Genomic DNA, 26,326 nt, shown 5'->3' with positions numbered 1-26,326 from the left:
ACAGAATCCTGGCAAAGAAGTTCAGATCCTAAAACTGACAACAACATAAAAAAACTAAACTAAAACTATGAATGACAATTGGGGTCCAAGGAAAGAAAGAAAGAAAGAACATAGACCAGAAAACACATTAATCTGTCATCTTCTGGTTCTGACTGTTCTTTACTATTGTACTTTAAAGCCAAATGTTCATCCTGATGCACCTCCATCTTCCACATCAAATACCACCCCATGCCATGGAAGTATTGTGCAATAACTCTCCAAGAAGTAGCTTACACTTCTGATCTGAAGGTATCACACAGTAAAAATATATAAACACTTAGGAAAACAAGAACATACTTACTTGATAAAGTCATCTATGCCCATGGAAGGAGCCCATTAGTCATCAAAATTTACGCTGGTTAGAATTTGCTGTATTTTATCGGCTATGCTGAAATCTTCAAGTTATCTTTCAATATAAGATTCAGAAAAAATGAAAAATGTACCTTAAAAAAACAAGAATATAATTCTTAGCTATTCCTTCTTCTTTTTCTGTTATTCTTCAAGGAGAAGTGATTTTCCTGATCAAAACCCTTGGGATGAGAAATGGAACCAGCATGTTGAGTCCTCTCTTTCTCTTGTCTCTGCTAGTCACTCTTCTTAGTTCCTTTTTCTATTCTCTGCATCCAACCAGAGAATGAACCCCACAAAGATATCATGTCCTAACCCTTGGAACTCAAGAATATGATTTTATTTGGTGAAGTCTGTGTAAGTATGATTAATGTAAGAGTTATGAGATGGGTTGATAACCATGGATTACACAGACAACTCCATATTTCTTTAAAGAGAAGAGATTTTATAACCCAGAGGCCAATGAAGACAGAATAGAGATTTCAAGGTGCCAACTGTGTTATACTTTTCATCAGTATGACAAAATACCTAAACAAACAAGGTAAGGGAAGATAGATTTACTTTGGATCAGAGTTTCAGTTCATTGCAAGAGTGGAGCAGAACAGCTCACATCGTGGAGGCCAGGAAGCAGAGAGAGAAGGCTTCCTGGCATTTGCTGGTCTCTCCTTTCCCTCCTTTTATTCCATCCAAACACTCAGACTCTTTGTTCCTTAGTTAATCACATCCAGAGCCACAGATCTGTACTAATCTAGGACTTCTCAGTACATTCAAATTGAAAGGACTACTAGCACAGGCTGGGGACATAGGTTAAGTAGTACAGTGTCTTCCTAAACAATACTGAAAACAAGACAAGATTAACTATCACACTAGTCAAGGAAAACGTATTTATCCATTCATAACCCAATGGATAGTTTAAAAGATGGTTTACAAAGGCCCTTTCCAAGATTTTAGCAAATAGGGAAGAAATTACCAAAGTTATATCCATAAGAGCATTTTCATGACACTTGGCAAGGCCATTGCACACCAATTTGAACTGTGTGTCCCCTCCTAGTAATAGATCTCTACACTGAATAACGCCCATGTGTACCACACTACCTACATATTTTCTAACATTGCAAACTTTAACAAAGTAATTAAAACTTATAAATGAGAAACTCAGATTTAGAAATAAGTTGCTCAAGCTGGGTGCAGTGGCTCATGCCTGTAATCCTACCTACTCAGGAGGCTGAGATCTGAGGATTACTGATGGAAGCCAGCCTGGGCAAAAAAAGTACCCATATGATTCATCCCCAATTAACCACTCAAAAACTGGAAGTGGCACTTTGGCTCATGTGGCAGAGAACTAATCTTGAGCACGAAGAGGCTCAAGGACAGTGCCTAGACCCTGAGTTCAAGCGAGAGAGAGAGAGAGAGAGGGAGAGAGAGAGAGAGAGAGAGAGAGAGAGAGAGAGAGAGAGAGAGAGAGAGAGAGAGAGAGAGAGAGAGTTCAACTTACAGAGCTAATGGCAGAACCAGAGTGATCAAATATCAAAGCTCTCACTGGAACCCAAAGGCTCATACCCGTAATCCTAGCTACTCAGGAGGCTAAGGTGTGAGAATAAAGTTCAAGTCAGTCCTGGCAGAAAAATTTATGAGGCTCTAATCTACAATTAACCACAAAAAAGCCAAAAGTAGAAGTATGGCCCACGGGGTACAGGACCAACATTGAGGAACAAAACTAAGGGACAGCACCCAGTCACTGAGTTCAAGTCCTAGTATAAGCACACACACACACACACATACCCAAAAAGACAAAAAAAAATGCCAAACAAAAAATCCACCTCACCTCAACAAAGCCTTGCTGTATTGCCTTCGTCCAGTACTCAAGACTGGGCTTTGGTCTTCAAAACTGTTTCTCAAGAAAATCAAATGGAGGGGCTGGGAGTTTGGCCTAGTGGTAGAAAAAAGAAAAGAAAGAGAGAAAATCAAGTGAAATAGCTTGCATACATGAGAAATAAGTATAATAATATTCCCAGGTAGCATTCTAGCTTCTTTCTGCTGACATGCCTCCTTTGGTTATTTCTTTTGTAATTATCTCATCCTGTATGACAGGATATGTGAACAGGATTTGAGGTATTGTGATCCTCTGCTAGGACAATCATAATATGAACTCTAGATTATGGAAAGAAGAGGTTTATCTTTGTGATTGTTGTTCTTAATATACTATGTGACGTTATTTTCTCTTTTTTTTTCACTTATGGTTAATCTCATGTGGTTACTCTATCTGGTCTTGTTACCTGGTATACTATATATACACTTATTTATTTGAAATAAGGAAGGGAAGGGGGAAACAAGATGATTGGGAGGGGTTGGGGAGGAAAGGGGGGACAAAAACATGAGAAACAGTATCAAGGTTCAAGAAGTAATGTACCAGTATAATGTAACCCTTCTATTAATTACAATAAATATATATATAAAAAAGAAGTAATGTACCCATTACCAGACAAATGTAGGTGTAACCCTTCTATACATTACCCCAATAAAATACAATTTAAAAAACTAGACAAAGGGCCAGGAATTTGGCCTAGTGGTTGAGTGCTTGCCTAGCATGCACGAAGACCCAGGTTTGATTCCTCGGTACCACATACATAGAAAAAAGCTGGAAGTGATGCTGAGGCTCAAGTAGTAGAGCTCTAGCCTTGAGAAAGTCCAAGGACAGTGCTCAGGCTCTGAGCTCAAGCCCAGGACTGGTTAAAAAAAAAAAAAAACTGGATAAAAGAGGAGATAAAAAGGTACACATTTAACACAAATGTCTTAGTGTCAACACTTTGTCTTGACAGAAGTTACATCACAATCAAGACACCCTCCATGTTCATTGCTGCACTATTTATAATAGCTAAGTATAGAAACAGTCCAGATGCCTTACAATAGATAAATGGATCAAAAAATAAGTGGTACCTATACATGAGGGAATTTTACACAGCCATTAGAGAAAATATATCAGAACCAGGACAAACCGTATTAAGTGAGCTAAGTCAAGCTCAGAGAGACTAACATGTTTTCTCACATAGGCAGAAGCTAGATGGAAACTACATCTGCACATGATAAATTATACAGGACCGTAGGCATTCATTCATAGTGAGACCGGAGGACACTCTTAGGGGAGGAACACAAAGGCACAATGTCTATATGCTTCTTATCATATAAAATAATATTTATCTAAACAAACTCCAGGAAATGGAAACAAGAGGTTTATTTCTTTGTTTTGTTTTCTTCTTGTCTTGCTTATTTCCTGTCCTTGGGAAGGTAAAGAGGGCACAGGAATGGAAGGACAAAGGGTGAGCAAATGCACCAGTTATGGATATTGAAAATGTCTACAACTTGTAGATGGAGGTAGAAGGAGAAAACTGGGAGAAAGCAAGGGAAGGGGTGACAGTGTCCAAAAAGAAATGTACTCATTACTCAACTTAAAACCCCTCATACATCACTTTCACAATAATTTATAATAAAACTTTAAAAATTACATCACAAAAAGCCCTTTTTTCTAAGGCACAAAAACCCATGGCAACCCAAATGCAAACTGTTCTTACAGAGGAAAACCAAGCGAAGATATATGCAAAATTGTTTAATAAGCAACAAAGTCATAAAAGGAGACTTGTTCAATAAACAGATTTTTAGTACTTGTAAGTTCTAAATGTTAAGTACATCATCCCAGACATCCAGACATCACACCTTAAATTTTGACTATTTTCATTTCTATTGTCATCTCTGTATTTCTCTTTAGGAAACAGTCTTGAAAGGGAAAAAAAAATAATTTTATTTTGAAGTAGTTTTCCATCGTAGGACTTCTTAGTCCCATGATCAGAACACTAGGTATTTCTAACGGTAATTCCACGGTACAAAATAAAAACACAGAGGCTGTGCACAGTGACTCACGCCTGTAATCCTAGCTACTCAGGAGGCTGAGATCTGATGATCATGGTTCAAAGCCAGGCCAGACACTAAAGTCCAAGACACTCTAACCTCAATTAACCACCAGAAAACCGGAAATGCCGCTGTGGCTCAAGGGGTAGAGCGGTGGTCTTGAGTTGAAGAGCTCAGGGACAGCACCCAGGCCCAGAGTTCAAGCCCCATGACCGGTATAAATAAATAAAAATAAATAACAACACAGGGGTTCTGGGGAGTCACGTTGAAATAAAGCTGTTCTAAGCAAAAGCAGGACGCCCAGACCCCTGATCCGCCCCCCACCCCCCCACACACAGATGGTCCACTTGGTCACACATTCCGACTGCAACTTTTTCAGCCAAACCCAGACATCTGGGCCCAGAGACTGTCAGTCCCGAAGCCCCAGGGCCCACGCAAAGCCCCAGGGTCCCGCAGCCCCGCCCCCAGCCAGGAGGCGGAACCGCCCGCTCCCGCCCACCGGAAGTCACATCCGATCCTCTGGCCCGCCCGCCGAACAGCCAAGCCTCCTCCTCCCTCGCGCCGCAGTTTACGACAGTTTGCTGGCTGGCTTACGCCCACTGCCGTATTCCGCCGGGCTCTAGGAACGGTGAGCTCGCGGCCGTCGGGCCTTTCCTGTGGAGAAGGCCGAGGCCCCGGGGCGGGATGAGACTCGCTCCCGGTGGAGGCAGTGGAGCCGCGCTGAGCCATGGTGAGTGCAGCACGCCGGCAGGCTCCCGCCCGCCTGCCGACGGCATCGCCGCGACCTGCCCAGCGCGGCCGTGGGCCGGAGCCCGCTCGCCGCTGCTCTAACCTGCGTACCGTGTGCGGCCGGGGCGTGCGGGGGGGGGGGGGGCCTTCCCGCCAGGGCCCTGGTCCGCCTGCCCGCCCTGTGGGCTCGCAGGCCTCGCCGCTCGGACACCGCCCGGGCAGGCGGAGGCTCGAGCCGCTCTTGGCTTTCTTTCCTCCACTGCGGGCTGTCGTCCCCGCGGGTTCCGGTGACACATCTCTGACCCCTGTCACTTGAGCATGTATATGCCCCGTCCTTGTTTGGTGACTGCGAGACAGTGCCAGAGACACTCAGAAAGGTACCCAGATATTTCTAGCTTCACCCACGTCAAGTGTTGACAAGTTGGGAATTCTGTGAGATCTCTCTAAATAGTTTTGACCCTTCTCTAGCAGAAATCTTATTTCCACTGCTCTCGATTGAACTTCACTCGTTTGAGTGTTCGAGGTGAGAAGGTTTTAGTGGAAATAACTCATTCTTTCACTGTGGTAGAGGTAATAGCAAGTTGATATACCCTCTAGTGAGAATTCATACCCTTCACACGGTATGTTTTTATAATGAAGGATTTTTTTTTTTTTATCAAGACAAGTTGTCTCAAGGTTAACCTTGAACTCACAAGCCTCAGGAATGCTCTTATTTACAGACGTGAGTCACCATGCTTGCCCAACAAAATTGCATGTTAAGTCATTGGCCAAGGGGCAGGAGTTTGGCCTAGTGGTAGACTGCTTGCCTAGCATGCAAGACCCAGGTTCGATTCCTCTGTACCACCCACATAGAAAACAGATGGAAGTGGTGCATTGGCTCAGTGAGTGAGCGCTACCCTTGAGAAAGCCCAAAGACAGTGCCCAGGCCCTGAGTTCAAGGCCCAGGACTGGCTAAAAAAAAAAATCGTTGGCCAATATATATTTACAAGCAGATGTGGATATATGTAATGAGTTAGGGTGCACATGAGGGCAGAATTAATAAGTATATATTTTCTTCTTACCAGGCCAGTACAGTGGTAGCAGTTGGGCTGACCATTGCTGCTGCAGGATTTGCAGGTTTGTTTGTGACGGGAATGGAAATGAAGTGGGAATTTTTAGGGTTAATTAATTTATATATTGCTTTTGGTTTTAGGCCGTTATGTTTTACAAGCCATGAAGCATATGGAGCCTCAAGTAAAACAAGTTTTTCAAAGCCTACCAAAATCTGTAAGACTTAAAACATTCTTTTGCTATTTTTTTCTAAAGATCCAATCATCCATGAAATTCAGTGTGATTGCTTTTGGTGCCTTTTCATTTTCCCAGAGTATGTGTACAAGCTGTAAATTTTGCAGTAGTACTAATCTTAGAATGTTAATGTGATGAGTTATGTGACAAGTATGGGTGGGTAGTGTTAGCAAGTTCATCTACTTCATCTTCTGCTGTGTGTATCTTGTCTGTATCATGAGCACACAGAGATCCAAAGAGACTCATTGTTACTGTATGTTCTTAGAGCTGGCTAATGCAAGACCTACATACTCTGTTAGATTCAGCAAGATGTGACCAAGTGGTACAAGCTTGTAGTCTCAGTTACTCTGGGTGCTAAACTGACTGAGATGATCAAGCTTGTCTTTGAACAAGAAAAACTGAATATGGCAATTACCAGTACAGTTTCTGATCTAGTAAGGTAAAAGTACCTGATATCACAACATTAGCCACATACCAAGTTTTATTTGAGTGCTAGGGTCTTGAAACAATTACCAAAAAATGACATCTAGTTCTCTTCATGAAGCCTTGTATTTGAAACCATGTTTTCTTTTGGTAGGACTTGTACTCGATGTAGGCAACATCCTTTAGCTTTCTTGCTATTATTCTTGGTTTTTTTTTTTTTTTGCTAATTGGATGTTAAGTCTCAGACATTTAGGGATGGCTTCAAACTGCAGTGCTCAGATCTCAGACTCCTTCCTGAGTAGTTAGGATTACAGTTCACCAGTGCCCAGTTTCTTATTGTCTCGCATGTGTGTCTGTGTCCGTGCGCGAACAACAGTCGTAGGACTTAAACTGAAGGCTTAGGCCCATCCCTGAGCCTTTTCTCTCTACCACTTGAGCCACAGCACCACTTCTGGCTTTTTAGTGATTAACTGATGATAGGAGTCTCAGCTTCCCACGGAGCTAGGATTACAGGCCTAAGCCATCAGGGCCCAGCTAAGGTGAAACTTGTATCTTGAAGATGGGTAACACTCCTGAAAAACCTGTATTAGAAACACTGTTCCCTGTTTTATATCCCCAAGATTGGTTGTAATGGGGGGATGGAGGTGAGGGTATAAGTATTTGTAGAGTGCTCTGAAATGTCTCATTTTTCAATTGTTCCTATGGTTGTACACTCCCTTCCATTTATTTCTTTAATGAAAATTTCCTTTCTCAGGCCTTCAGTGGTGGCTACTACAGAGGTGGATTTGAACCCAAAATGACAAAGCGGGAAGCAGCATTAATACTCGGTGTAAGGTAAAATCATTTCTAAGTAGAAATTTTTTCCAGTGCAGGCAGTGGGTCTGGCCTAGAATTATTTCAGGTTTAGTTCATGTAGCCTTGCTGTTTCCTGTGTAATCCAAAGTTAAATGGATGACACACCAGGACAAAAAGTCTTTATGAAAGACTTCTAAACAGATGATCACATTGTTCTTTGTAGTCAAGACATTTTCTAGGAAGTAATCCTGCAGTAATTTCCAAATAGGTTTCCCATTCAGTAAGCGATTTTATTTTAGTAAAATTTAACTTTGGTGTTCAACTATATTATTATTATTATTTTTTGCCAGTCCTGGGGTTGAGCTCAGAGCCTGAGCACAGTCGTTGGGTTTTCTCAAGGCTAGAACCACTGTGGCTCTAGCCATAGCACCACTTCTGGCTTTTTCTGTGTGTGTGGTTCCAAAGAATCGAACCTACGTCTTTGTCCATGCTAGGCAAGCACTGTACCACTAGGCCAAACTCCTGGCCAATGTTTTACTTTTTTAAGGTTCAGTATAGCTTTCCAATGTAGAATACACATTTGCATTCATGTGGAGGCTCATAAGCAGCCTTTTATACTATTTTGGTTTATTGTAGTTTCACTATTTTTAATTGCTCTTTATTTTTAATGGGATCCAGGAGATCAAAGTTTCTATTTTTTCCCTTTTCAAATTAGCCCTACTGCCAATAAAGGAAAGATAAGAGATGCTCATCGAAGAATTATGCTCTTAAACCACCCAGACAAAGGTAATCATTAAATTCTTGTTAAGTATGCTGTTGGAACTAACTCTTGGCTGTTACATTTAAAAATCTGTGTGTGAACAAACTGGGTCCATTTGTTTTTAGTGTCTCAGAATACAATGTTAAATTGTCTTAATGAATGAACAGATACAATAGCTAGAAGCCTTCATTATTAACAATGCTTTTAAGATCTCCATTTATGATAAATGTGAATTCCAATAGCGTACTGCTGGCCCTTCAGTTTCTTTTTTTGTTGTTTAGATTCAACATTAAAACAATAGTTAAATTTTAGTAAAGTTGTGACTCCTCTTGTATATTCTTTGAACTAGATTACAGAGTAATCTAAGTATATTCACTTTTGATACTCTTTTTAGTCTGACTGCTCAAAGCACGTAATTCCTCTCAGTACTAAAAGACTACAAAAATCCATGTTTTAGTGCACAAATCTTTTACAAACATAGAGGTAGGTATTTTAAGAGAGTATATTGACACATTTAAACAAGGTAGCAATTGCTTAAATCTGACCTAGCAGTGTAAGAAATAAACATTACCTAGAGATCTTCTGCTTTATTAGGTCTAAGGAAAATCAGGCTGCATTTACATTTCTGTTGTGTTCTGCTAAAGCTGTTTGCTGCTCTTGGGTACGCACAGGTCCTGGTTAGTATTAGAAAGGAAAGAAGACAATAAAAAGAAAAGGAACTAAAATTGGCTCTTTTCTTTCTCCTATAGGAGGATCTCCTTACATAGCAGCCAAAATCAATGAAGCTAAAGATTTACTAGAAGGTCAAGCTAAAAAATGAAGTAAATATATGAATTGTTCATATTAACATACGAGTACCAACTTTTTATAATAAAAAATGATTTAAAAAATTTTTTTAAGCATTTTTAAGGGCCATGAGTTTGGCATGGTGATAGAGTGCTTGTCTAGCATGTATGAAAATCCAAGTATGATTCCTGGGTACCACAAACAGAAAAAAGCTGGAATTGGTGCTGTGGCTCAAGTTATACAGCTCTAGCCCTAAGAAAGCCCAAGGACAGTGCTCAGACACTTGAGTTTAAAGCCCAGGAGTGGTGAAAAAAATTTTTTTAAATGATTCAGCACAAACAAGCTAAATCAAAGCTTTGGTATATTTTATTTGAGAACATTAAAATATTTGAGGCTACTATTCAGTAATGACAGATGTATACTAGTTGATTAGAAACATACTTATGTAGCAGATAAATTGACCCTATTCTAAAAGAGCCCTGTACCAGTCAGCTGTAGCCATTAGTATTATGAAACTCACACTGTTGAACTTCTTCTAAATACTGGGGTACAATGGGCCTGCCTACTCACAATGTTGTGTTTAGATGTATTTAGCCACAACACTGTTACTAGGACATTACCTATCAGTAACAATTCATTTTTCATACCTTAAAGTACAGATTGACAGTACAGTTTCTTTAAATCAATGGTAAATTTATAGTGTATCTAGCCTGTTAAGTGTACTGGTCTTTAAAAATTTTTGTAGGTTTTACTGTAACTTAGAATTTATAATTATGGAAAAGACAAAACACTACTAGTGATACTAAAATTCCTTACACCAAAGTATTTCTCACTCTATGCTGAGAACTTATGTACAATACATTTGTATGACATGAAGGCAGGTGACACTAACAAAATGTAACCATGTTTAACAGAGGACCTATAGAACACGAGGCAAACTACCCAGTCAGTAGACCCCAAGGTTTTTTTTTTGTAAAGCAGATAAATGATGATGGCTATATCTAAATTTTCTCAAATTATTGTCAAGTTCTAAATTAAAATAGTGAAGGTGAGCATTTTCTACTGGAACCTATTTGGGGACATTTTAAAGCTTGGATTTATTGTTGATTCCTCTGTCTTATAGAGTTCTTTTTTTCATTGGTTTGGGAGGTACTTTAAAAAAAATTAGCAATTTTAGGGACAAGGAAGGTGAAAATACCTGGTTCTAGTATTTTAATATAAACTGAAACACTGAAATACAATTACAAAAATTTGTTCATAGGGGAAATGCAAGCTCCTGTGAGGATCTTAAGCAGAAGTAAGCATCTTACTATTGAAAGCACAAAGCTGGGCCTGTTATCCTGCCTGCTCAAAAGGTGGAGATTTGAGGATCATGGCTCAAAGACAGCCCTTGAGATTATCTCAAAGTGGCATTGTGGCTCATAGTAGAGATAACCTTGAGTGAAAAAAAGCCATTCCCTGAGTTTAAGCCCCATGACTGATCAAGAAAGAAAAGGCACATAAAGGAGAGTTGCACGCTGAAATAGGAAGGCAGATAGAGCATTGTCTTATTTAACCACCTGATACAGTTCATGTTTTTGTCATTTTGGGTATTCAAAAATGACCAAGAAAATATGTGGAATGTTGCAGGATGAAAATCTTTTGAGTAAATTTTATAATAAAAAAAATCCACTAAGTGAAAACTAAGTTGGTTTACTGATCTTACTTTAATCATTTGGATTAGTTAACCAAAACCTGTTTCTATGAACATAGTATCAGACAAAACTTAAAACCAGATCTCTGAAACACAGGCAATCAGCCACTAACTGTAAAGGACAACAGTGCAGTAGGGCTGAATGCCATTGGGTGTTTTATTCTAACATACCTGTTTCTAGACAGGTGTTTAGACAATAGAAACCACATTGAAATAATCACATTTCTCTTTCATAGCAGCTTTATTTTTTTTCTAGGCTTCCTTTTTACAAGCAGAAAAAAAATCCATGTCATCTATGTGAAGGCTTTAAATCATAGTCTATGTAACTGATAGAAATGGTCTGTGAAAATCTTCATATTTTAGGTTGGATTTTTTTTTTTTTTTTGCCAGTCCTGGGCACAGGGCCTGAGCACTGTCCTTGGCTTTTCTCAAGGATAGAGCTCTACCACTTGAGCCTCAGCACAACTTCTATGTATATGGTACCGATGAATCAAACCAGGGCCTTCGTGCATGCTAGGTAAGCACTCTACCAGTAGGCCAAACTCCCAGCCCCATAGGCTGGATTTTTTTTAACATAATATTCTTATACTGACAATGTATCTCTGTATCTTGACCATTACTTACATTTTTATTTTACATGTGTGGAAATTAAATTTAATGAACTTGTCCAAGTAAGGAGACAAGCTAAGTGAGAAGGATGGTCTCAGATCCAAAGTTCTGTGCTCTCCTACACTTTTTCAAAATTAAGACCATCCAAGCATATTTTCCTTGGGATTAAGATGTAGGTCTCCCACTTGTTAAACATTTAGCTTGGGGCCTTTTCCATTAACAGATATTGTTTACAGATAATTTTCTTTTTAATTCCCTAATCCTGAATATTTAACCTAGGGCTTTCTCATGGATAGAGCTCTACCACTTGAACTCAGCACCACTTCCAGCTTTTTCTAAAAATGTGGTTACGATGAATCGAACCCTGGTCTTTGTGCATGCTATGCGGGTACTCTACCACTAGGCCAAACTCCCGACCAAATATTACCACTTTAAATGGAGATTAGTAGTTAAGAGTTAATGAAAATAAAGCACTCAGGCACTCAATCCTCACTTGAAACACCACAACACAAAAGGAATGAAAGTATGGTTAAAACAGGAAATAGGAAGTACAGAACTCAGAAGTTCTGCAATAGCTAGGTGCATTTCCAGCATGTGATCTCTATCCTGAGTTTATGCTTCCTCGCCTGCATAAGAATGACCAACTACTAAGGATATTGCCATGTCTGTGGTTAAGTAATGGCAGAGGAAATTATGTGCAAGATTGTATAGCCAGTAGAAATAAAACTTACATTTTGTGTCCAGTTCATTAATTTGTTTTTATTCTCAGTGGACATAAATGAGAATTTCTGTAGGTCCGACCTAGACTTGTAATGTCTTTCTGGACCTACTGAGTTGATACCATTAGTAACACTAGTAATTCTCCACATACTAGTACTTATCAATGTTCTGCTTTATAGCTTCATGAATTTCAGTGATAGTTGTTACTGGTGAAGTATCTTCTGTGTTTATAACTTCTTAAATGGTGTAACATTGATTACCTAGTTTAGAAACATTGAAACAAAATGTAGTCATGTTTATCACTCCATTCAAGAGTGCACCATTCATGTCATGTTTATCACACAATTCAAGAACTGCTTGAAAACAAGGTAGGTAGTAGTATCCCTATCCCAGCACACAGGAGAGAGTATTTTAAGTTCCAAAAGAGACGGGGCTATCTAGACTCTAAACTTTTAAGAATCTATGTGTGAAAGGCCAAGTGGCATATACGCCTCATGGTATATTCTGAGTCTTACATTTAGTAATATAGTTCCTAAAACCCACTCAAAAGCTGCTCCAAATGTAAGAGACAGAAGAAAAAGCAAAACCATTAACTATTGGGAAATTATGTACACAGTTTACCACAGAAGCCATGAAATTGTAAACTGCTTTAATTTAGAATATTTCAAGGCACTACTAGCGTAAGGGTAGAATGCTGGGTTGTTTGTAACTATTTTATCCTCCTGGCAAGTGACCTATAAAGGTTTTACAGTTCAGAAACCTTTGTTGTTACATTCTGAGTCAGTACTTAAAGCTTGTTGCAAACACTTCAAATAAAATACAAAATATGACTGGAAGTGTGGCGTAGTGGTAGAGTGCTTGCCTAGTATGTATTTAGCCCTGGGTTCGATTCCTCATTACCAAATGCTGTGGCTCAAGTGGTAGAGCTAATAGCCTTGAAGAGCTCAGGGACAGGGCCCAGGCCGAGTTCAAGCCTGACAACTGACAAAAGTAGCCATCTAAATTAGACATAAAGAAAACTAGAAGAATCCGGGAACCGTGGCTCACGCCTGTAATTCTAGCTGTTCAGGAGGTTCGGGAAGTGAGGCTTGGCTCAAGGGTAGGGTCTTAGCCTTGAGCTGAAGAGCTCAGGGACAGTGCCCAGGCTGAGTTCATGCCACATGACCCACAAAAAATAAAATAAAAATAAAACTGGAAGACTGCATTTGAGCTGGGTATCCATTGGCATAACATGTGTAATCAGAACTACTGAAGAAGTTAAGACTCAACTCCAGTCAGCTACTTCTTGAGTAGCAGGGTCTTTTTATAGACCCTGTGATGGAATTCTGGACTTAAGATTATCACCTTAGCAACAGGTTCCAAGTGCTTCTATCCCACTACCTGTTATTCCTGACCCAGTGATAGAGTGTTGGCAATATTTGGTATGGCTTGGAACATGCACCTGAATTATTTTTTTAGTAATTTCAAATGCAGTGTTTACATTTATTTAAAGTTAAAAACAAACTTCGAACAAGATAAAGGCATGAACTGGTTTGTAATAATGGAGCTACTGCAAAGCTAATCAAAGTAGAACCTAAACTAGGAAAATAAAGTTATTTTTAAAAGTACAAACAAGTAGACAGTACTTCAATAAGAACTAGAACTGAAAAAAAATTCAAGAAGCTATCAAGCAGAACGTCGATTGGCTGGAGTGAATGAGATTTTGCCAGTGGAAGTGTAGGATAATTATAACACATGCCATTTTATATGGTATACTCCTTGGGAAACTAGTCATATGGTTAAATGTTAACTCCAGGCCTGATGAGTAGACTACTGTTGTGTTCACACTGAAGATCCCTCAAGTATAGCTCTCCATTAGTCAAAGTGAATAAAATAATGGCTCCCAGTTGTGTTTTTTTTGTTTTTGCCAGTCCTGGGCTTGAGCTCAGGGCCTGAGCACTGTCCTTGGACTTTCTCAAGGCTAGAGCTCTACCACTTGAGCCTCAGCACCACTTCTGGCTTTTTTCTATGTATGTGGTACCGAGGAATCGAACCCGGGTCTTCATGCATGCTAGGCAAGCACTTTAACCACTAGGCCAAACTCCCGGCCCCAATTGTGTTTTTACACCTGGCATATATTTTACAATTATAAGTGGAAATAAAAAATTTGACTATGGAAAATCTTTTAGAATTGTTTGCCAGGCTGAGCAGGAACTTTCAAACTTTTATATCCAATTAACTGCCTTGAGCAATAAGGCTTGAGTTCAAGCCCCAAGAGTCCCATATACGGAAAAGGTGCAATTAGGTTGAACCAGAAGAGACTCATTTTGACTCATAAAAGTAGTGATTTTCCTTTTAATCTTTGAACTTAATTCAAGTCAATACCCAGGTGTAGTGGCTCATGCCTGTAATCCGAGCTACTCGGGAGGCTGAGATCTGAAGATCTTGGTTCAACAAAGCCAGCCCAGGCAGTCAAGTCAGTGAGACTCTAACTCCAACTAACCACTAGAAAACTGGAAGTGATTCTGTGGCTCACCGAGTTCAAGCCTCACAACCAGGGAGCAGTCAATAGAACTTGTCAAAAGTTTGGCTACATCTGACTGGAATTACTGCAGTTCTTTAAAACAAAAGACCAGGCCCAAGTGGCTCGCACCTGTAATCCTAGGTACTCAGGAGGCCAAGATCTGAGGATCACCAGGTTCAAAGCCAACTTGGCACACAAATCCATGAAACTTACAAATAACCATTTGGAAAATGGAAGTGGTGCTGTGGTGCAAAGTGGTAGAGCAATAACAGCCTTGAGTTCAGCGACAAAGCCCAGGCCCAGAGTTTAAGCCCCATGAGAAAAAAAAAAGGAAAAAAGTCATAATAGTGGATTATGATCAACTACAATCCAAACACACTATCAGGCTTATCACCTTACACAAAGGTGTAAGGATCCCAACAGGAAAACTGCATGAGACTTTATAACATACTTTTCACACCTCTTAAGTCTCCCCTGTTGTCACCTGACACACAAAATGCATTGATATGGGGTACTATTCCCTTTATGAAACAGTGCTAAATGTTTTTATCATTTACTTTTTGCAAAACTAAGGATAGAACTCAGGGGCTTGCACTCAAAAGGCAAGTGGCCTTTCACTGAACTAAATCCTCAATCCTGATTGTTTTGAACCTCAAAAAGTAGAACAGGGATGGTAATTTGGCCTACTGGTAGAGTGCTTGCCTAGCATGCATGAAAACCTGGGTTCGATTCCTGGGTACCACATACATAGGGAAAAAAAAGCTGGAAGTGGTGCTGAGGCTCAAGTGGTAGAGCTCTGGCCTTGAGAAAGTCCAAGGACAGTGCTCAGGCTCTGAGCTCAAGCCTAGGACTGGCAAAAAAAAAAAAAAAAAAAAGTGTTCAAAAAAAAAAAAGACAGAAATAATACTATCTAAATCTAGGGTATCATACCAACTTTTAGAGCAAGGTTTCAAAGCCCTGGTAAATAGTAAATAGCTACAAAAGTTCCAGTGTGTGGGGCTTTTTGGGGGAGGGGGGTCATGGGGGCTTGAACTTGGCCTGGGTGCTATCCCTGAGATCTGCAGCTCAAGGCTACCACCCTACCCCTGGGCCTAGGTGTTGTCCTTAAGCTCTTCAGCTCAAGGCTTCCATCCTACCCTTGGATCTGGATGGTGTCCCAGAGCTCTTCAGCTCAAGGCTACTGCCCTACCCTTGAACGCCCTGCTTCCCATTTTCTAGGTGTTAGTTGGAGATAAGAGTTTCAGGTCCTTTTGTGCCTGGGCTGGCTTTGAACCTTAATCTTTAGATCTCAGACTCCTGAGTAGCTAGCTAGGATTACAGGCGTGAGGCACCACGCCCCACACTCACAGGCTCAAGTGATTTTTTTTAAAACCAATTAATTGCTGAGAACCAACCTAAAAAGAAAGACTAATCTATTAACTACGTTCATCTTATCACAATACCAGCGTTTTTTGCCGTGTGTGTGTGTGTGTGTTGGCTGCCTTCACTTTTATGTGCTAGCAGAGGGATGAACTCCAGGTTGGGAAATTTAATCTTCAGTGTCTAGACTAGATTCAAACTGCAGATTCAAATGCTCAGATCTCAGCTTCCTAGGAGTGTAAGCACAAAAGCTAGGCTATCTGAACTTAAATACTGACTCTCAAGTTTGGCCTACTGGTAGAGTGCTTGCCTAGTATGCATGAAGCCCTGCGTTTGATTCCTCAGTACCACATACTCAGAAAAAAACAGAAGAGGAGCTATAGATGCAAGTGGGTAGAGCTCTAGGCTTGAGAAATCTCAAGGACAGTGCCCAGGCGCTGAGTTCAAGCCCCAGGACTGGCAAAAAATAAACTCTCAGCTTTGTCTGAAATAGTTAAGATTACCTCTCATGAGAGCCTTGTGTAGTGTAACTGCTTCTCTCAATTCCACATTAAAGTGTTTAAAATGGGTGTTTGTTTATATCCCTATTATACTTGTGCTAACCTAATCAATGTCTCAAGTTTTGTATGGTTTAACTATGAATCCTTGCCCTCATCAGGAGAAACACCATTTTTATCCCATGTCTCAACTCCTTCTTCATGATTCACACTTCAGTTTCACATGCACATGCTGAAACAGAGCTCTGAACAAGATCTTTAGAAAACCATTTGCTTGACTGTAGTATAGTATACATACTTCCATTCCAACATCTCATCTAACTAGCAGAGTAGTCAAAGATCTTTTTGAGAAAGCAAGCCTGCATACCACAACTCTTCAGTGCCTATTTTTTAAGGACAAGGCACTGTGTTTAACTGCAAAGTAATAAAAACAATTATTTAAAAGAGGACAAAAACTGCTACTCTAAACTACTCAACTATCCTTACGACTTCAAAAGATTTTAGTGAATCTATTCTACATAGCAAATCTAGTCTATATATTGCATTTCCTAATTTAGGAATTAAAATTCTTCACGAGCTAAAGATATAGCTCAGTGGCAGAATACTACAGTTTCTGAGTTCAATCTCCAGCACCACCACCACCACCCCCAAAAAAAGTTAAAAATACCTATTACTTACCAGGAGCAATGGCTAATGACTAATGCCTGTAATCCTAGCTACTCAGGAGGCTGAGACCTAAGTGTCAAGAGGTTCAAAGCTAGCCTGCTCATTAAAATCCTTGAAACTCTTATCTTCAATTAATCACTAGCAAATGGGAAGTAGAGCTGTGGCTCCAGGGATAGGGTGGTAGCTTTACGCTGAAGAGCTCAGGGACAGCGCCCAGGCCTAGAGTTCAATCCCCATCACAGACACAGACACAGGCAGGCAGGCATGCACACACCCACTCACCCACCCCATGACTTTATGGTTTAGTTTGTAACCACCTTATAAGGCAAGAGAACTAACAATTTAAAAGCCAGTTTGTTTTTAGCTTAGATGGACTAAAAATATTTAAGTAACATTGAAATCAAGATACGATGAATTACTTGGCATATTTGTAGAAAGCACAGGAATTTTTCACTAGACCTTAAATTATCCCCAGTACCAAGCATGACTAAGAACCAATTATCACCATCTAATTTAGTATCTCCTCCTTCACCCCGTCCACACTCATCAGGGCTATGCACCTTTAAAATATACTGTATTATCCTTTATGTTGTAAATGGTAAATATAAGCATAACTTAGTAATTTTGTGCATGTTTTCAGATGCTACAGCGCTGTATCCTTTGTTAGCGGTGCGTAAAATATTGACTTCCTGCATTTTTTGACCTCATGCTTTAAGATACCTCAGTCACTAATACAGGACCTTCAAATTTCCTTTTGAAATCATAAAGCACTTTACTGCTTATTGTACTTTTAAAAAATAATCTTAATAAAGGGAATTAAGACAAAATAAAACTCTGGCTTCTATACTTTATCTTCTAAAATTTTCCACTGATTAGAAGTTGATACAAATTTTTCTAATAAACATAATATAAATTCCCTAACCCCCTATTCTAACAATCTAACTAGTGCTAAATATTGCAGAACATTTACTACAAAGTGATTAAATGGTCCACTACACATTTTCAGGTATAATTAAGAATAGATGCTTTTTAAAAGCAATCCGAGAAACTTCTGTGCCTCGAAGTAGGTCCAACTACTTTGTAATAATTGGCATAAAAAGTAGAAAGTTAAAAATCAGCAAATGGAAGATCAAAGTTTATTTACTACCTGCATACAAAAACATATTGCACATCAAACAACCAAAATTTAAAAAAAAAATTAAAAAAGGAAAAGAAAAAGTGAAAGTTACTCTACTGAAGACTAACATGTAGTTTATACAGAATCAACTTTCTGGAAAATGATCTTTTTTCAGTAGTTTAGGTTAGGTCTGAATGGACATGACTAATCAGCTTAGTGTTTTAACTAAAGCTATGTTTGATTTTAAATACTGTACACTTTAATAAATAAACCAAACAAAGCCTCAATGTAGAACAGTCACTGCCAATATCACCCAGTGTCCCTGCAGATGAGTTAACAAATGTATTCCAGTGGTCTGCAGTTTTTTCCTCTTCATACAGCATTTAAAAAACACATTAAAACAGACCAGTTTCCAGACTAAACTAATGAAATTACAATTCAGTGCAAAATATTTCAGACTGCATTTCATTCTAGTTTTCCTCAGGTGAAGTGGTTGCATATTATTAAAAATGTAACAAAAGCAGCTAATGCTTTCATAAAGAATATTGTGTTAGGGATCCCACCCCCACCCACCTCCCCCCATCTCTGCCATATTTTGAAAACAAAATAACATTTCCTATAGCCAGCAACTTTTTTTAATGTTACATATACTATTCTCAAGGCACATCTGATGATATAGTTTTAACACAGTAGGTGTCAAAGTATGTTTAACATATGATTTCTTCAGGATCCCTCCCCTTTCTGAATTCCAAATGGAGGAACTGAAAGTACGATGTAAAGACTGGCGATCCATATTCTATCTTTGGCAAGCTTGTACAAGCACTATTGTAAATGTAATGTAAGAGAACTGTAAACTAGGAACTTCTTCAGTTTATGAAACACCATTCAGGACTGCTGCTTCTTGAGTATTTTCCTCTTTTAAGGTATTAATCTTTTCTTCTCCTGGAGTACGCTGTAGTTTAGGAATTTCATCGCCAGAAGCACTAGTTGGGCCATTTATTGCCTTTTCTGAAGGACCATGCTCTTCAATCACATCTTTTGCCTGCCAAAGGGAGACAACTTTTTCAACTTCTTTATAAATGCAATCTACAGCTAGGGAGGAAAATAGCTACATAAATATTAATTTAGAAAACTTCACATTCCACCACAGATCAAAAAACACGTTTTTAACCCCCTTTTGGGGTCTCTCAACTCCTATCTCTAGAAGGGCCCAATCCATAGCATCTGTCATGTTTAAAGAAACCACTAGGAAAGCTCCGTGTAATGGTAACAAGAAAATATCTAAATAAAACAATAACCTCTTCACTCACCTTTTTCCCCTAAACTCACATATCAAGTCCCTGAATGCATTTAAAAAATTAAAATTTAAAAGATCCACTACTGAGAAAATGAACAGAGCCTTCAGCTCACCACAAGTTTAAGATGCCTATATCCTAATATAGCTGGACAGACTGAATTTTACAAATGCTAAAGTTCTATCCAAAAAGGATTTCAGCCTCATGCATGCATATCTTATATCTTCAGTCATCTGTGGCCAGGAACAAAGTCTTCTTTAACTAAATAATACTTGTCTATTGGGAAAACAAGTGATCATACATTAAGAAGTAAAAAATAAATCTAAATCATACCAAAAAAACTAAAATAAAAACATAAAAAGGAAACAAAAAGAAAACCCTACAGATTAAATTCTCCTTACCATTTCTTTCTTGTTTTTAGCCAAAGTTTCCCTTGGGAGGTTTCTTTGTCTGCTCTGAGACTCAGCTCTAGAAATATAATCTGCAACTGTGACTGTTAAAGATGAGAAAAAAATTACAGGTGTTGAAAAAATATTTCTCAAATTTATTTATGGATAAAGAGTAACTTCACTATTAACTAATGGTGGGTCACCCAAATTCAAAATGTTAAAGTTGGGTATCACTTCCAACCAAAAAAGTTTGAAAAACTTTTGCCTATGATTTTCATGTTGGCAATAGAAAAATTCATGCTGAAAAAATGAGGAAATTCGTATTCAAGTCCTCTTTACCAAGAATCCATCTATTTCATTATTAAGGTTGTAGGACAAAATATTACTAAAAACAAAACAAATCCACACACAAGAAATGGTAGATACCATGTTCTAAGTCCAAACAATTGTTTGTAATTATATGTGGGGAAAAAATGGGGCACAATGTGATAATTTGAAATTTTCTAGCATTTGCTTATAACTGTTCCTTTTTTAAATAAAAAACCAAACACAATGTGATTCCTTCTTAATGTTATGTGTTAGAAAGCATTATGATTTAACCATCTGATTTTGTAACTTTAAGTACAGTAAAGATGTAGACAAAAAGGGCCAGAGTGACTTCAATGACGACCCACTATTGCAGCTTTGTTGGGAAAGACTGAAATGTGATTTTAGAAGTAAAAATAATAGATTAGGAAAAGGACTAGACCATTTAACTTCCCACTGTTACACAAATAGAGTAAGTTTTGTTCTACAGGTATTGTTAATTAGTTTTAAGATTTGAAGCTCAGAATCCCTATCTAAGGAAATGGCAAAAACTGCCTCCCCCTTCTTACAGATAATTATACTCTATCAAAACTATTTAAGAACTGCAGTATTTTATAAATTAATCATTATAAAAGAAAACAAGTAAATTTTAACTTTAAGTCATTATGCCTAAGAAGAGTTAGTTCTTTTAAGATTAAATTATATGGAGCCAACCCATTTGCATAAAAACTGGGTAGTAGCTACAATTCATTTTTAATTATAAATGTGCTAACACTAGTAATCAAGAACTTTTTAAGAACTATGTAAATGAATCATAAAATCATAGGGAAACTTATCAGGACTTACATGGGTCATTGAAAAATTACTAGACATGTAGCCATTTAAAAGTGTTTTAAAATTCTGTCATTTAATTTTAGTGCTAAGAAATATACATTTAATTGATAGTACAGTATTGGAAAGAGGATATTATCATAATGTACCTCATTATTAAATCCACCCATATGGTGACAAAGCCATTTTGAGAATGACTGTCACTTGTTGGGGAGCAGCAGTACATGATTTGTTTCCATAGTTCAGATGTCAGTGATTTAACAAGAAAAAAATTATCTACTTGGAAATCCTGCTAAATTTCATCTATTATACATAAAAAACAATGTAACTGACATAATTTTACCAATTAAGAGTTATCCCCTAAATGAAAGGGAGCCAATTAAACTTCAGTTAACTTAAATAAAACCTGTTTATAATCGGTCATTATAATGCTTTATTCAATAAAAACTACAATATCTAGGAAAAACAAAATTTATGAAAGATTATTTGGACTTTGGAATTTCCTCAGTGGGTCCAAGAATAAACTGACATCACTGTACTCAAGTTTAAGTAAAGGCTCTTCAATAACTAATGTGTCCTAAGAATAACATGAAATCTTTAGGTGGAGACTGCCTCCCTCTGAACTGAAGTCAGGAACAAGAAAACAATTCAATGTTTTACTCACCCTGTGTTCCTATCATTTTGTAGGGCAAATGAGAGCACTAGGGAATGTAAGACATTTTAGAGGAGGAAATGTAATAATACTTTAAGAACAGAGTAAAACAGTAACAGATGCACTACACATCACTATCACTGTCAAATTATTGATAATTCTTAAAAGTCATTTCAATCAAGATTACTAAAATATCTGCCTCTTCTGTAGGAAATCCTACTATTCTGGTCCTTTTATGACTTGGGATTTCACCATTCACTTGCATAATTATGTTGTAGCTTATTCCATGTTAAGCTCATTTACCTATTTATATGCAGACCCCCAATAATGCATTTCACTGCTGTGCCACACCCCAAAAATGGAATTATTTTTTATTCATTAGTTCTAACACTAGGATAGGGGAGAAGAGAAACAGGAAAAGAAAGTATTTTCTGGACTGTGTTTTATCTGACTTTAAAAAAAAAATTCTATCTTTAAAACATTAACTCTCTGAATGGGAGTACATTTAACCACTGTCCCAAATATATTTAACCCAATAGTAAAGATGCTAGAATTTAGACACTGGGGGAAATATATGATATTTGCTTTGTAAAGAATGCAAAAATTGATTAGTTTAAAAAGGGTTTATTTCTAGTGAACACAATTTCTTCATAGTGAATATACATATAAATCTCTGTACACAGGAGATGGGATTATGTTCAAAATATACACAACAATTTTCTTTCCAGTTACTAAAAATTATGACTATATAAAGTTAATACTCTGAAACTAAATAAATACTATTAATCTGATTAGTTAGTAGGTGTGAAGGAAAAGGGATCACACTACAACAAAACAAAAACGTAACATGCATCCTCTTATTAGGAAAAGGACACTTCAGTATTTTTCCTTTTTATAACAGTTTTATAAACTGTGAGTATGAAAATTCCCACAAAAATGAGGTGTTAAATCCAGTAAGCAGGCACCATGCAAAAGCTACCCACTTAGGTCGATCAACCTCAGTCACATATACAACACAGTCCCTGGGATGGCAGGATCCATCTCAAGTGCGATGAACCTCCCAAGTGAATAAAATTATGGTCTTCTTAACAGTATTTCCACATAAAAAAATTAAAACGCAAAATTAGTTCACTTAGACCAGTTATTCAACATTCACACTGTGGGGAAAGAATGCATTTTCTTTAGTAATCTTATTAGTTGAATAAACAATTTATGCAACACAAATTTTGAAAATATATGCACACATGTGAACATGTAAATATATTTAGAATGCAGACACATGACATTTTTTTCATGCTTGTGACCTGGTATCAACAGGTCCACTCTAGTTACCTGGCTGTCTATCTTCTGCCTGACCCCTGAAACGACGCCTGCGGCTACGATTGCGTCGCTGGGGTTTTTTTTCACTATCATCTGTAAGGGCAAAGTTTACCATGAACTATTCTGACAAAAAAACAAACAGAAAAACAACAAAAAAAAGGTAAAAACAAAACAAAAACAGTAACATAAAACAACTTTCCTTATTTAAAGAGGAAGGAGAAAGATTTAAACATTAAAGATTAAGCATACAGTACTCACAGAATAGACAGTTTTGTAGCTTTTAAGCATTCCAAATAGATTAAAAATGGAATTCTCATCTGGAAATTAAGAGGGTTTTTAACTACGTTAAACTAACTCCCAGACTTTAAGTTCATTTAGAAATAGCTTCTCTCCAATAGTTTTTCAACAAAGGACATCTTAACCCACTGGAAACTAATCCTTCCCAATAACGTCATTTTCAAAGACTTTTGAGAAAGACAAGCTGATAGCTCAAGTCTGGCTTGGCGACAACAAAAGTTAAATGCTTGCACTGTATTTAATGGCATCAAAGGGTACTTTAAAAAGCCCAGTTTCAAATAATTCAACAAATGTGAAAACTAGACAAAAGCTATCTAGTTTCACTGAAATTGACACTTTGTACTTTTGAGCCGCATTTTTTTAAAAAATTCATATATTACAGTATAATTTTACACACACACACACACATGCACACGCACACACGCACACAAGTGCACGCACACACCCTGTTCCCTAAGTGCTTACATACCTAGCCCATTTTCATTAACTGAGGCTGTATCAGATTCAGTCATTCCATCCATCAGAACAGCATCTTCATCAGTCCTTCGTCTACGAGACCGCCTACGACGGTTAGTACTGTGATGAGATTCGCTGGCATCAGTGTCTGCAGTCTGATCTGATTCTGTATTATCAAGTAAGCTGTATGGATTGCTGTCTGGATCTTTGAGCACTATATGCATGTCAGAGGCAAGAAATATTTGTTTAAGAGTACTGCGGTTGTGAATGTTTTATTCTATAATGAACCAAATCAATTAATGATAAAATATCAATTTTCCCCAATAAAAATATATTTTCAAATAAAAATTGCTTCTGTATCACTATTTTACCTGGAAAATAATGAAAATGTGCAAATATAAAAAATTTAAATGGTGATGAAAAATTGTAAAGCAAAAGATGAGCAGCTTCCTAACATTTCCTTTGCATTGTTTTTAAAACAGTTCTCTTTTTGTATCTGCAGGGTTCAACCAATAAGATGGCAAAGTGGATTGAAATATTGTACTAACTGCGTACATTCTTTTGGTCACTATTAAGTATAGTACACTTACATAGCATTTATGCTTTAATAAGTATTACAGGTAAAGTAGAGATACTTAAAACAAGAATAGGAAACATTTTTGCTGTCAATACTATTTGGCATGTGATGTTAGCCTGTGTTGATGTTCATACAAAATACTATGAAAAAAGCTCCTAAAATTGATTGTGCTTTAAACCCCACCAGTGACTGCCTTGGCAAGAACCTAATGATTTTGCAGGCCAGACATTCCTTATCCCTGAAGTCTACAAGACGTACACATAAGATGTGTTATGTATTATCTGGATTTTTTAAATTTGAGAATTCCTAAAACCAATGTACCATTAGTAATGAGGTGTTGTACTGCACAAACAGAATAGTAATACTAATTTTAATATTCACATCCCAAGAGAATCCTAAAGAGGCTACAGAAATAAAAGAGAATATTCACCTACAATGAATTCTAGGAAAGCTTTTAGTGCTTTTTTATGGAGTTCAAAGTAATGGCCGATACCTTTGTGTAGTGTATATTAACAGACTATTTCCAAACAATACTCAATGCCTCACTCAAGAGAAATCTATGGAATGAAGTAAATCAAAACAAGCCCACACGAAGCAGCAAATCTATCTGGCAAACAAACACATAACTCAAATATCTAGGGAAAATTAAAAAAAAAAAAACATTCTAAGTACATACATCTCTCAGACAGAAATACACCATGCAAAAGTTCTAACCTGGAAAAGTGTTTTTCCTATACTATACTAATTGCTTCATGAATTTCTCCACAGTACATAGAAACTTCCCCAAATGGTTGACCATTGGTGATAAATTAACATTTGAACAGTTGCAGACATATGTGAAAGACTACCAGAACTGATGGAGGATTTGCCACCACGTGGTCCACCTCGACCTCGACCCCCTGAAACACTTCTGCCTCTTCCTCCTGGGCGTCTCCTGCTGTCACGCTGATGTCGGCTCTCTCGATCATCTTCTCCCGCCAATGACCAATCACTCAGCTCATCTTTGCGTTCAGATTCTGTTTCAGAGGGGTTAGACAGCTCAGAATTTGTACCTTTAAAAATTAAAAAAAAAAAAAAAAAATCAGCCAATTAGAAGATCCTTGTTTTTTTAAACAAATGCTTAAAGTTTTCAAACCATTTCTTACAAGTTATTAAGTAAGCAAGCTTTCTGCATCTTAGGTAAATGAAAATGAAATTTTAGTAACTGAAATAATCAAATGTTAAGGTGGTGGTAGTAGTAAAATATCTTCTAGTCAAGATCTACAGAACTATTACCAAACACAAAATATTAAATTGTACTTACTATGGAGAGGTAATAGCAAAATTTGTCTTTTTTTTTGTATTTTTAATCTAGATTATTAGAAATGATAAGCACAACTGCTATCCAGTAATTTAAAACAAACCATATTTATAAAAATATCTCAAAATATAGCAATTCTAGCATTACCTATTGACTCTCAGGTGATCCTTGTTCACATTCTCTAACCAGAATCCCTAAATACTTAGCAGTGTGAACTTCAAAAAAAAAAAATTGTTATGAAGCTTACTAGTTTAATTCCCAAGAAAAGATCCTTACAAGCTGGAAGTGTATTTAATACTGTACATAAAATAACAGCACATTTTAGTAATGCCAAAAATTACAGTAAAATATTTAAAAGTACTCAATAAACTTTAAATTCTTGAGAGGAAATCACTTGACAACTACTAGAAGTCATACCCAGAGAGAAAAATTTGAACATGACTTTAAAATTTATATGCCATTTCTTACTCCTACAACCTATCTTAAAAGACCTTCAAAAGTTTAAATACAGGGCCAGGAATGTGGCCTAGTGGTAAAGTGCTTGTCTAGCATGCATGAAGCCTTGGGTTCAATTCATCAATATTACAAACAGAAAAAGCCTCCAGTGGTACTGTGGTAGAAGGGTAGTCTTGAGAAAGCTCAAGGACAGTGCCCGGTCCCTGAGTTCAATCC

At 37.7% G+C, this 26,326-nt stretch overlaps 2 protein-coding genes and 1 long non-coding RNA gene across 9 annotated transcripts in view; 1 reads left to right on the top strand and 2 right to left on the bottom strand.

Annotated features, from left to right (window-relative positions):
- Window positions 1-352: 352 nt before the first annotated feature.
- On the bottom strand, window positions 353-4,493 carry LOC150068986 (uncharacterized). Its single transcript, XR_016535197.1, has 3 exons — window positions 4,099-4,493; window positions 2,213-2,317; window positions 353-482 (listed from the first exon to the last, which is right to left on the bottom strand). It is a non-coding gene; the product is annotated as an uncharacterized LOC150068986 (long non-coding RNA).
- Window positions 4,494-4,912: 419 nt separating this feature from the next.
- On the top strand, window positions 4,913-25,266 carry Dnajc19 (DnaJ heat shock protein family (Hsp40) member C19). Of its 2 annotated transcripts, XM_090342572.1 has the most exons (7): window positions 4,913-5,020; window positions 6,084-6,135; window positions 6,212-6,285; window positions 7,481-7,560; window positions 8,237-8,307; window positions 9,031-9,102; window positions 25,179-25,266. In XM_090342572.1, the coding sequence occupies exons 1-6, from the start codon at window positions 5,018-5,020 to the stop codon at window positions 9,099-9,101; spliced, it is 351 nt and encodes a 116-aa protein (XP_090198698.1). In that variant the 5' UTR covers window positions 4,913-5,017; the 3' UTR covers window position 9,102; window positions 25,179-25,266. The 2 variants fall into 2 exon arrangements, with proteins under 2 accessions (XP_090198698.1, XP_090198690.1); XM_090342564.1 differs by lacking the exon at window positions 25,179-25,266 and having other exon boundaries at window positions 9,031-9,865.
- The window catches only part of Fxr1 (FMR1 autosomal homolog 1), a 66,178-nt gene continuing 58,083 nt past the window's right edge, over window positions 18,232-26,326 (bottom strand). For 2 of the 6 annotated variants that reach the window (XM_090342505.1, XM_090342523.1), the window contains 5 exons: window positions 25,203-25,406; window positions 23,791-23,991; window positions 23,037-23,117; window positions 19,928-20,019; window positions 18,232-19,273 (listed from right to left, as the gene is read on the bottom strand). In XM_090342505.1, coding sequence (XP_090198631.1) covers window positions 19,103-19,273; window positions 19,928-20,019; window positions 23,037-23,117; window positions 23,791-23,991; window positions 25,203-25,406 — 749 coding nt within the window. In that variant the 3' untranslated portion in view covers window positions 18,232-19,102. Of the gene's footprint in view, window positions 19,274-19,927; window positions 22,862-23,036; window positions 23,118-23,790; window positions 23,992-25,202; window positions 25,407-26,326 lie in introns of those variants that run through there. The other 4 variants (XM_090342514.1, XM_090342532.1, XM_090342541.1 and 1 more) reach the window with 3 other exon arrangements.

The sequence above is a fragment of the Megascapheus bottae genome, chromosome 1 (genome assembly GCF_031878675.1).
Source record: "Megascapheus bottae isolate mThoBot1 chromosome 1, mThoBot2.hap1, whole genome shotgun sequence".
Lineage (NCBI taxonomy): Eukaryota > Metazoa > Chordata > Mammalia > Rodentia > Geomyidae > Megascapheus > Megascapheus bottae.
Note: the sequence above shows the minus strand (reverse complement) of the source record. Positions and strands in the feature narration are given on the sequence as shown.

Bases quoted from the DNA above. Each gene is read 5' to 3' on its own strand.
- Dnajc19 (XM_090342572.1), top strand. The intron at 6,286-7,480 runs GTAAGACTTAAA...TTCCTTTCTCAG, and splicing joins TTCAAAGCCTACCAAAATCT to GCCTTCAGTGGTGGCTACTA. The intron at 8,308-9,030 runs GTAATCATTAAA...TTTCTCCTATAG, and splicing joins CTTAAACCACCCAGACAAAG to GAGGATCTCCTTACATAGCA.